We start from the raw sequence: 11,168 nt of genomic DNA on the forward strand, positions 1-11,168 counted from the left end.
CAATGATTGGATTTGGAGGGACACCCCAACCCACATATACTTAATATTATATTAATATGTTCACAGTTTACCATCAAACATTCCAAATCAAGCACTCTCTTAATTTCATCAACAACCTGCCCAAGCACACTTCTTTCAATTCTTCATATTAACAAAAATTAATCAAAAACAAAAGACAGCCAAAAGCCTAAAGGGCAGTGTAAGATTCAAAGTTTATGTATTAGCTTTACTATGTCAAAGCATGCATGCTATGTAGTTCCATTGCCTCATTCACTCACTCACCCTGCCATGCTTGGTCATAAATGCAGCTTCCCCCCATTCTTTTAGCTGACACATATGGTCATCTCCTACACCCAAGAACTGCAGTTGAGAAGTTATCTCTGGGTTCTGAAAGCACACATCATGATGTTGACCCTGACCCTCTGATACAAGCAGAAGATTCTCTGGTTTTGTCCTTGGTGACTCAACTTCTGTCTCTACCTCTGATTCACCTGCATTATTATGATTATTGTTGTTATTACTGGAGGATGCAACCATTACTTGTTTCCTTTTAGACCTAGCTCGTCTGTTTTGAAACCAGTTATACACATTGGTTTCAGAAATGGGGCCATGCTGACTTAGTTCTGAGGTTATCTCTTTGATCTTTTGCTTGCTTGGAGTTCCAGTTCCTTCATCAAATATACGTTCCAGTATTTGAAGTTGCACAGCGGTTGGTGTCCACCGTTGTCTCGCACTTATTTTGTGCCCGCCCGATGTCATTAATGGGTCACAATACAGATTTCCCAGTCTCCCACCTGCCATCCATTCATATTAGCATTTTTCAGTAGCCAATATTGACTATGACAAACTGCTAGTCAGTCCACACTTATATTTCAACCCTAATCTACCCCACTACATTATCAGTTTAATTTCAGAATCTGAACATTAATGGCTCCCACCTATATTGCTTGACAAATCATTCTTTCTGGTTTTGTCTAAAGTTAGGTGGATTTCTTACAAACAAGAAAAATATACCGTTGTTGATAATGGGAAGAAAAACAGATAAGCATCAATGATCAGTTGGTTCTTATTTTAACTTATTCTGCAATAAAGAAAAAGATAGGTTAAGCTAAGAAGAACACAAGTGAATGATCCAAATCGACCACCCAAATGAACCCAACACGAAGCACAGCACAACAGTGTTAATTTGTATACAAAGATTTTCCTCATCCTTTGGTTCAACCATAGACAGAAAAATGATGTTACCAGAAGCTAAAACAGCGGGAATTCACTAGTTTCAAGTCCACCAACACTTGACTCAGACTGAGAGGGTAGATCCAAGGTAGAAGATGATGGATCAGGGGCAATACATATTTAAATATCAGAAATAACACGCAAGCAAAAGGTGAAACAAAAAAGGAATCCCATTAGATGAGCATGAACAGAAAGTGGAGGAGCATAATATACAAGGGCGGGTGGGGGATAGAAGGTCGACCTACCTGTAAGATCTTGCTGGGCAGTGAGATTCTTGTGCATCTCAACAAGTTGCTCACAGATAGAGGCATAAACAGCAATTTGCTTCCGGAGAGTCTCCAACTGCTCATCTGTCATCACCTTCACATACATTACTCCATTGTTCACATTGAGATTCACACTATCTTCTCTCTGGTTTTGGCTTTGGTTCTCTTGCTGTTGATCCCATTCCATTATCATCATCTTACTTAATTTTCACTCATTTCCTACCCCTTATCTTAAATTCTTAGGAAGACAGAGAGAGAAAGGGAAGAAGTTTGAAAAAGTAGTAAGGAAATGGACAAACCGACAGCTAAAGTGTAGAGGCGTGGAATATGGGACTAAACAAAAACTAAAACAATTAAATATTAAATATGGAATTGGATGTTAAATAATTCATTATGCTGTTGGGTAATACTTACTAATGCAGGAAGGCAGGCAGGCAGCCAGGGTGCGTAGCGGGCTTACATACGTATGTTAGGACCAACACGCGCCTCGTGGCTTGGGCTAATTGGTATTAATTTTAAATTAAAGAGTCTTGTTTGTTTGTATGAGAACCGACCCTGTTGGACTTTTTCTTAATTATATAATAATGCATTCCCATTGTGCAAATGCATGTACTGTTAATATTGATGAAATTAATAGAAATCCATGTTCAAAACTGGTTTGGTAACAGTTACATGTAGCATGACAGTAAAAACTAAAGACACCATATACCACTAACTGCGGGGACTCAGAGTGAGGTTGGTGCTGTCGGTATTATAGGTAACCGGTTAACTACTACATATAACATTCTGAAACTCAAATGAATGTCGTTTAGTACGTAAGATGGAACTGGCAGTTGCTTTTCACTCCACCAACCAAATATTCGTTTAGTATTTCTTCCAAATTTACTTCGGGTAGTGTTTAACCTGTTTGTTTACTAAACCAATGATAGATATCTCTCACTCTGACTCCACAAATAACGTAAGCAACTCATGTACATGTATCTATGTATATGACAATGAAGTTTTTGTACAGTAGGAATGGCATGTGCATCTCCCCGCTAATTCAGGCGATAGATGGGAGTCAAACAAAAGTGGGTTCCATTCATTACCGTGTAATGTATGTTTTTGGTCAGTATTTTTACATTCTTGATAAATACGAGTGACTCAAAAGTTGAAGTACAAACATCAAAGAATCACCCTCTTCCTTGCTTTAAATGCCAATGGATATATTATTTCACCCAATACAGATGAATGAAGCAGTAGTAGTAATGAAAATACTTGGATATCACAGCTTTTGGTTTTTCTTGGATTGGACAACACTATTTCGTTCGGTGTACCTAACCAAGATTTCCACAAAGGAACAGTCAACACGCACATGATGTCAGTGGGGACACTTCCTTTGAATTTATTCTTCATTTCTTCACCCTTTACTTGCGCTTTCACCTACTTTTCTCGTGGTAAAAACAGGAAACCTATCCCCCCTTCAAATCAATTATTTGCTGACCTTACTTTTCTAAGTTGGAATATTTAGTATTTAGGTGATGTTAACTGTTGTTCTTTGTATCAGCCCAATTTAAGAAATGTCAATACCATATTAAACTCCAACAGACCATGTCTCACCACGTCAGAAAATTATTTTACGACCCAAAATTAAATTATAATTTTTATAATAATAAAAATATAAATTTTAAAATATTAAATTAAAATATTATTATTTTTAGGGTTAAAGATCAATTTTATTTTTACTAATTTAAAATTTAAAATTTTAAAGGATTAAAATGAAAAATTTTTATTTTATGATTCACACCTAACAGTCGCCCTCCGCAATGGATTTTCAGTTAGTTGAAATTAATAAGGTAACCCCTTATTAAGAGTTAAATTATATTTTATTTTTTATATTAAAATTTCTATCCATTTCTACAGTTAAAAACTGACGTGATTATCAGAATAACTAAATAGTTACATATGACGTGCTACCTATACCTCATGCTCGTACATGGACCGATTTTTAATAGTAGAAATTAATGGAATTTTTAACAAAAGAACCTATTTACTTTTTTATCTAATATACAAAGACTAATTTACATATTTTTTTAGTAGATAGGTCAGAATGCAATTTGACTCCAATAATAAATATCTCCATGATACTTTTACCAAAAACAAGAAAAACATAAGTGTACTCACAGAAAAATACCGAAGAAGAAAAAGAAGAACCAATAATATATGCTCTCATTAGCAATCATATCAGTTTTAATGCCAAAACAGGCAACTGAATCAAGAACCAAAAAGTTACATTTATTAGTTTCTCTCCATTGTAAATAAAAATTCTAATAATACAACCAATCAATCATGTACAGTATGTATAAACCTGATCAAACTTAACCTATACGTTGCAAACCCACCCGGCAAAGAATATGTACATGGACGGGGAATCTCCCCCCAATATTCACCTTTACAAGCAAAGCAGGGTTATCTCCATGTGTATGCCACTTCCCTACATTAGATTTAATAACCAGCAGCCGAAGCCTCGTTAATGTATGCACCATCATTAATGCATGTCCTTCACAATTTCCTCAACCAGGTTGCCTATAATGTAGCATTCCACCTCTCTTACCAAAACATTAGTTTCTTCATCCATCAAGCTAGACCAAGGGGTTGAACCTAGATCCCGGGCCACCATGCTATCGAGCGAGTAGTAGCATCTATCATTTGGAGGATATAAATTGGTTTGGATAATTTCCCACACTGAATTCAATAACTTCCTTCCTCGTGGAGGCGGCAATATGGAGGAACCAACAAGCTTTCTCCTGAACCGAGACAGGGTTACTGGTGGCCCAAGTATGGTTGAGAGTGCTTCATTCAACAAATCGAGCAACACCTTTCGATCTACCTTCTTATCATTCTCATCATTTTCCTTGCCCGATTTTCTATATGATTCTTCCACTTGTTCAAAGACAGCATCACCGATAGGCTTCGCTAACGGGTCCCATCTAGATAAGGATTTGTCACATGATCCACCATATAAACCAGAAGCAACAAGCAGGTCCCTAACATAGCCTTCTGCTTGGTCATCTATATCCCCCATTTCTGATTCAGTAGACTCCTTTTCAATTGATATGTCATCCACTCCATCAGACTCGAGTTCATTAAGTTGCCTCCTCAACTCTGGTAATCAATCAATAAATAAGAAGATTGTCATACATTGCATTAATATCAAAAAGTAGTTGTTCATTATGTGGACAGTAGCAACATTGGACTGGAATGATCAGGTGCCAGATCTAGACAGAGATTATGCCGACAGCTATCCATTATATTAACAATAATATCGCTCACGTGTATGCAAAACAAAGGTGCTCCTATACAGCAATTTACATCTTTGAACTGTCTCTCCTTTCCACGTGAACAAAAGAGAAAGTGAGAAACAGGTTGGGATTTTGTTTTAAGTAGTACAATAATTTTAACAATAATCCAAAGAAAACAAGAGCAAAATGCTAGTGATCAAGGAATGTAGTTATGTCATATTCATTACACTGTAATATATGTCATATTCAATACAAGAAATTAGTTATGTGATCAAGGAATAGAGAACTTAGACCAAAGGTTGCAATTAAAGGGAAAGTTGCATACCATTCAAATTAGAACTGATCTCTTTGAAAACCTGTTGTACTGCATTTTCTTCTCCTAAAGTCACATCAGGTGTTGATATCGGGCTGGGATAATCCACTTGCCTCCAAAATTCTTCATTTGTGCTGCTGCAAACAGATGCTGGGCTAGGAGGCACCTCAGTAGAATTCTCCTAAGACAACAAAGATATATTAATTACAAAACAAAATGGGAAACGCATCTAAACGAGCTCTTAATTTATAAACAAGAAACCGGAAAAGTGCCCTTACATGCCTCTCGCTGAAGTTTATAACTGTTGGTCCACTCAATATATCTTTTACAGGACCATCATAGGCCCCATATGTGTCCACCATTGACTGAATCTTCCTGCCAAATAGCCTCCGTCGAAGTGTCAAACCATACTTGATATTAGAAACTTTCTCTTTCAAATTGAACTTTTCTCTCTTCCTTTTTTCAACATCCACTTGTACATTCTCAATGCCTTCATGCTTCCTCCTAATCTGAGCACCAGTTAAAATATGGCGGTCCTCTAAAAGCAGCTTCCCAAATGATGTTCCCGAGACTGGTGCTGACAAAGACCTAATCAGATTTCTTGTGGACGATTCCCTATTTAGCAACCCAACATCATCTCCATGCCTGAAAGATCTGGTTTGCATTTCTTGTTCATCTTTAACAATTTCCCAGTAGCTCTGCTCATTTCCAGACTTAGGGAAATCTTCTATTTGCTTTAGCCTGTCCCTTCCATTCTCAAACACAGGCAATCTACATCTACCAGTGGAAACAATTGGTATATCCAACTGTGTTTCTTGCTTTTGAACATTCTTTAGTCTCTCTGACAAGAATGTTCTTGTATCTTTGTTGATGAACTCTGGGGAGCCTGGTCCATTGAACTGAACTGAACTTCTATATGATTTAGTTGATTCTGATCGAACTAAATTCATTTTAAGATCCTTACTAACATTTTCCTTGACCTGTTCTGCTATATGCTTAGCAATTTGTCTTGGATCAGATGGCTTTTCATTGAAAGGGGTTTCGATTCCACTTCCTCTGATCACAGAACTCCTTTTAAGAGTTTTACCTTGCAGTTCTAGTTTTAGTCGTTCCCTTACCTCCTCAAGGAAATCTTCTATACTAGCTCTTTCATCTAAAGTGCCAGAGGAACTGGTCCATGATTCTTCATGGTCATATATCCTATCAGGACCGGGCTTTAAGATCACTATCCTTGTTGGAGCAGCATCGACTTTCTCATTATAATGTATCATAGAAGGTAGCTGAAAATCCTTATTTGTGCATCGACTTCTTGATTCTTTTTGCTCAGCTGTAAAAGGTTCTGATTTATGTCTGCGATGCAAACCCATCTCATACATATTTTCTTTTACTGCAAACCTCTTAGATTCCAAAGGCTTCTCATGCTTTGCTCTTTCAGAACCTGAATAATGTGCCATCTTTTCCTTGCTCAGTTTCTCTTGAGCCATAGAAATGCTTCCAACATCAACAACCTTTGAACATTCTCTAAGCCTGGCTGCTTGCCATGCCTCAAATTCTTTCTTAAATTTTTGCAATTCTTCCTCCTGAGGATGTTCACAAGGCCTTGGCTTTCCAAACTCCTGGCCGGTGCTCCATCTCTCTGCATCTCTGTCTCGACTACCATAAACTGAGTCAACATCCATTTTCTTCGAGTAATTTGAGTTAGAAGATAAATAGACATCTGAACCCTTTGCATTTTTTCCCCTTTGCTGATGATCATTCTTTTTCTCAACTGATGGAACTACTATAGGTTTTGAATCTAAAGGCAATGCATCCATTCCCATAAGCCGGGCAACAATACTAGGTGTATTTTGTCTGGTGTTAGATTGTTTGGACATCTCCTCATTAATCAGTTTCTTCATTGAAGCCTCAGTTCGACAATAGTTCTTTGCTGCCCAGTCTTCTTCAACTTCATAAGAGCACTGAAATTCACATAAAATGCATTTAGCGGGGAGAGATAGAAAGAGATGCCTAAGAAATATTTAGATGATAATGTTATTTCAGTTTGAGTTAATACTCATTGTAGCATTAGTCTGACCCCAACTATATAGGAAATTAATGAAGGATGATCAAAGATTTTAACCAAAAACAAATGTTCAAAACATCGAAAGCTTAGAATACTGGGAAAAGGAAAACCAAAGTCAAACTGAAAAATACATATAACCGCACACTTGGACAAGACTCGGCACCGCTTAATGGTGAAGTTCTCCACAATCACTCTCAAGACAACCCAGTTAGACACTATCATCAGACCAGAGTCATGCAATACAAAGAACATAGTAACATGGGATCAGATGTTTAAAAAAAATATTACGTGTCTTACATCTACAATGAGGAGTTTGATGGAAAAATTACCGGCAGATCATCTACAGCGCAGTAGTTCTGAGAATTTTCTAGTTGCAACTCCAAGCTATTTCGCGGTGCTTCTAGACCTGCAAAGTGGCAAAATGAACTGCATTATTGAATTGCATTGTAGAAACTAAAACTAGAAAGAAATGGAAAGTTATCATGCCATTCCCATTTTAGGAGGAATTAACATTCTTGGTACATACCCTCTTACCACTTAAGAAGATGATAATCTACAGAAATGACCCTAGCAATGCTTAAAAATTAGTATACTAGCTCAACCATGAACAAAAACATTTTTGCTGACAAGAACCTCGTGAGTTTCTTCTTGCATTACTTCCTAGCAACTTTATTACTGATATAGTTTGTAAAATTGGAATGGAAATATAACTAACAGATGCAAGTGTATCTTCAATCACGAGAAGGATCAACAAAAGATAACTAAATTCTGAATCCAAAGCAATTTACTAAAGAACTTTTCCAAAGAATAAAAAAAAAAAAAAAGGAACAATATTTACCACCAACGTGTCTCTTGTGTGCAAGTATTTTTCTGGCCATGTTGCTATGGTTGAACTCAAAAAAGTGAAAAAAGCCTCCCATGGAGCCAATGGATCTACCAAATCATTTGCATTTACTTCTTATCACTCCCTACATTGAAGAAAATCACGCACTTGGATAATTTCCTGTAAAGCCAACAAGGAACTTATTGCCCAGAAATCAATGAAGACATTGATTATACTACCTCAACAAATATGGCTGAACAAAAAGCTTATCACATATAAGAAGAATGGACTCTAAATCCATAGTATTAGTGCATTACCCTTTTTGTTTTAATGGGGTATGCAGAGATTTCACTGAATTTAGCCCAGTTTAATCAATTTCTCATAAATCATAAGAGCTAATAGCTATTCAGTAATGGAAAGAAGGAAAGAGGAAGATGTACACAACTCATGACAGCTGAGCATAAAGACAAACATGGAAAAGACAGACAATTAACACCCTTCTTTTACTAAAGCTTAAGCTAGTACAATTCATTAGGATGAACAAGGCAACAGTTCTGCCTAAATTTAGGAGAGCTTTTTATTTTTGTTTTTTCAAGTTTGAACAAAGCTCTGCCAAAAGATAAGATAACATCATCGAGTCAAGACCACAAAACCCAGTATTTTCCCATTGTTTAAGACCCCATAAAGCTAAAAACTGGAACCAGCTTCTCGATTCAGTCCCCATGAAACCGGAAGCAATTCAAAGCTTCCATTTTTCAGAAAGAAGCATCTGAAACGAAGCAAACTGAAGTAAAAAAAAAAAAAAAGAACGTACCCTTTGTTTTTCAGAGAGAAGGGATTAATATGAGAGAGCGAGCAGAAGCCATTGTTGAATGCTAAGGAAGAAGTGGAGTAAAATGAAGAGGCATATCATGGAAACGGTGTCGGGTGGATGATGGAGATGGAAATGAGGAAGGAAGCTACACAGAGAGACAAAGGGAATTGAATAAGAGCTGGAAATGAAAGCTAAGGTTTGAATGATAATTGATGCATGGCAGAGGCAGAAACAGAGGCGAAGACTTAATAATCAAAATTGATAATGATGATGATGATGGTACAGGAAAAGTTTTGTGGCAACTGTTTTTTTTATCATTTTATTAATAAAAAGTATTATTCCTTAATGATAAATAAATAAAGGGAAGACGGGCATTTAAATGCATTATTCATTGATGATAATAATCACTCATTTTTCTTTTCTTTCAATGCCTGTGGGCTATGCCTAAGGGTGGAGGATAGAAAAGAAAGACCCAAAGTACTCCAATTATTAATACCCATTGCTGTCATTGCAGAGTATTTTTATTTACAGAGACATTCAGACATGTTTGCTTGGTTGCTTCTAACTAAATTCTGATTCTATAACATGACAAGTTCTAACTATCAAGTTTTCATCTTTTAAGGATACTTATAATTCCCTGTAATAAATAAAAGAGATGAGATCTAATCTGGTATATATTTAATGATTGACGTACAAATATCAATAGTTGTGAACTAAATGGAGAATCTCATCTCCCTAACAGCTCATAAACACCACACAATGCTTGCTGACCTCACCAAATTAGTACGTACAACCTGCCACCCAACTAAACCTTTCAGTATTCCCTTTAAATTTTATTTTGGATATATAATCAACTTTCTAATTTTGTAGACAGTTGAAGGGTAATGTTCACATCATACACCATACAAATCTATCTTTTTCCCTCTAATTTTTTATGATAAATCAATTATTGTAAGAATAAATTGGTTCTTTTATTAAAAAATTAGTTGAAAGCTTCCACACGTCTTGACCCATTATCCTAACTAGAAATTGAAAGGTAGAAGAAGAGTTGGTTTGAGTATATTATAGTACTCACATCACATGAATATGTAAAGAGATGATAGCAATGCCTTTCGGCTACCCTTTTATTCCTCATGACCATTCATCTTGGTTAATTACATAAATAAAGAAAGTTGTCAGTCACCACATTCCGTTTCATAATGAATCAACCTTTTTTCAAAATTTAAAAAGAAGAAGAAGAAGCAAGGAATGTGTGAAAAAGGCAGAAGCCTTACAACTCAAAGAAGATGATGACATAGAGTTATCTACTTATGTAATCATTCCATGCATCAGTATGAAACCAAAAGCTTAATTAGGTCTGGTTGGGCCAAGACACGTGTTTTTCGTTTATTATTATTCTCATCTCTTGGGGGCGGGATTGGGAAATGGGAATGTACTAGTACTCATTTTACTTCAGCTGCTGTGGGCCACTGCATCTTGATCATCCAACATTTTATGTTTAATTAAACATATATAATTTCTCTCCATTTAGTGACACATTTTTCTATTTTGATGCTTAATTTTTTATTTAATTTTTTGTTTAATTTTTCTTTTAATTTGATATCTAAATTTTTTTTATCTAATTTGGTATGTAAGCTTATCAAATGCAATACCAATTACCTTGAGAACACTAATAATGTTAGTTTTTTTTACGAGAACACAAAAGATAACTAATGTATGACTGCATGTGGCAAAACAATTTGTCAAATTCAGGTATCAAATTGAAAAAAAAAATTAAATATTAAATTAAAAAAATTTATCAAGTTTAAGTACTAAATATTAAATTAAACGGTTCATAAACTATTGGGCCATAGTTTACAAAGGTGAAGGTTCGGTGGAGTTCCATCTGCAGTGCAGGCCACCTCACTAGGGCATGGGCATTCAGGACCCAACAATCAGAATCTACGAGGCTACAATGGGCTTTAGCTGTTAATCAAATCAAGAGCCCATCCCATTGACAAATTTGGAAAGGAGTTTTTAGGTAAAATAATTAAGAGAATAAACGTTATGATCGGTTACCATAATACTTTCCTAATTTATGCATATAAATAATTAAAGAGTAATAGAATAGATAGACAGTTATTTTTGTGTTAAGAAATTATCTTTATTTGCTCCACTTAACCAAAATGACATGCATTCTTCTCTTTTGGATATTGCAAACTTATTTATTTAAATAGCAGACGTAGTTTTGGTTTGGGTATGGGCAGTCTCGTATTAACAACCCCATAGTGATTGCACCACGTGTAGTAGGAAGCCAAAGACAAGACGACCATCCCCCGCCATTAATTTACTGTCCAAAAACAAAAATTGAGAGAAGCTAATCAACCTCCTCCACCT

At 36.0% G+C, this 11,168-nt stretch overlaps 2 protein-coding genes across 4 annotated transcripts; both read right to left on the bottom strand.

The window, feature by feature from the left end:
• Positions 1-66: 66 nt before the first annotated feature.
• On the bottom strand, positions 67-1,839 carry LOC105787391 (WUSCHEL-related homeobox 13). The gene is made up of 2 exons (XM_012613758.2): positions 1,479-1,839; positions 67-794 (listed from the first exon to the last, which is right to left on the bottom strand). The coding sequence occupies exons 1-2, from the start codon at positions 1,693-1,695 to the stop codon at positions 271-273; spliced, it is 741 nt and encodes a 246-aa protein (XP_012469212.1). The 5' UTR covers positions 1,696-1,839; the 3' UTR covers positions 67-270.
• Positions 1,840-3,685: 1,846 nt separating this feature from the next.
• LOC105787394 (hypothetical protein) lies at positions 3,686-9,315 on the bottom strand. Of its 3 annotated transcripts, none has more exons than XM_012613763.2 (6): positions 8,793-9,315; positions 7,994-8,123; positions 7,485-7,561; positions 5,372-7,051; positions 5,106-5,274; positions 3,686-4,643 (listed from the first exon to the last, which is right to left on the bottom strand). In XM_012613763.2, exons 2-6 carry the CDS (start codon positions 8,073-8,075, stop codon positions 4,027-4,029), a joined length of 2,625 nt encoding a protein of 874 aa, XP_012469217.1. In that variant the 5' UTR covers positions 8,076-8,123; positions 8,793-9,315; the 3' UTR covers positions 3,686-4,026. The 3 variants fall into 3 exon arrangements, with proteins under 3 accessions (XP_012469217.1, XP_012469216.1, XP_052479983.1); XM_012613762.2 differs by having other exon boundaries at positions 7,994-8,158; positions 8,793-9,314; XM_052624023.1 differs by having other exon boundaries at positions 7,453-7,561; positions 7,994-8,158; positions 8,793-9,314.
• Between the last annotated feature and the right edge of the window lie 1,853 nt (positions 9,316-11,168).

The sequence above is a fragment of the Gossypium raimondii genome, chromosome 2, assembly GCF_025698545.1.
Source record: "Gossypium raimondii isolate GPD5lz chromosome 2, ASM2569854v1, whole genome shotgun sequence".
NCBI classification, from domain to species: domain Eukaryota; kingdom Viridiplantae; phylum Streptophyta; class Magnoliopsida; order Malvales; family Malvaceae; genus Gossypium; species Gossypium raimondii.

What these genes read in the sequence shown, in the direction of transcription:
- LOC105787391 (XM_012613758.2), bottom strand. Translation starts at nt 1,695, where the DNA reads ATGATGATAATGGAATGGGATCAACAGCAAGAGAACCAAAGCCAAAAC. An exon ending in TGCCCAGCAAGATCTTACAG is followed by an intron (nt 795 to 1,478) that starts GTAGGTCGACCT and finishes AATGGATGGCAG; the next exon opens with GTGGGAGACTGGGAAATCTG.
- LOC105787394 (XM_012613763.2), bottom strand. Translation starts at nt 8,075, where the DNA reads ATGGGAGGCTTTTTTCACTTTTTTGAGTTCAACCATAGCAACATGGCC. An exon ending in ACACAAGAGACACGTTGGTG is followed by an intron (nt 7,562 to 7,993) that starts GTAAATATTGTT and finishes GCCACTTTGCAG; the next exon opens with GTCTAGAAGCACCGCGAAAT. An exon ending in TAAACTTCAGCGAGAGGCAT is followed by an intron (nt 5,275 to 5,371) that starts GTAAGGGCACTT and finishes TTGTTGTCTTAG; the next exon opens with GAGAATTCTACTGAGGTGCC.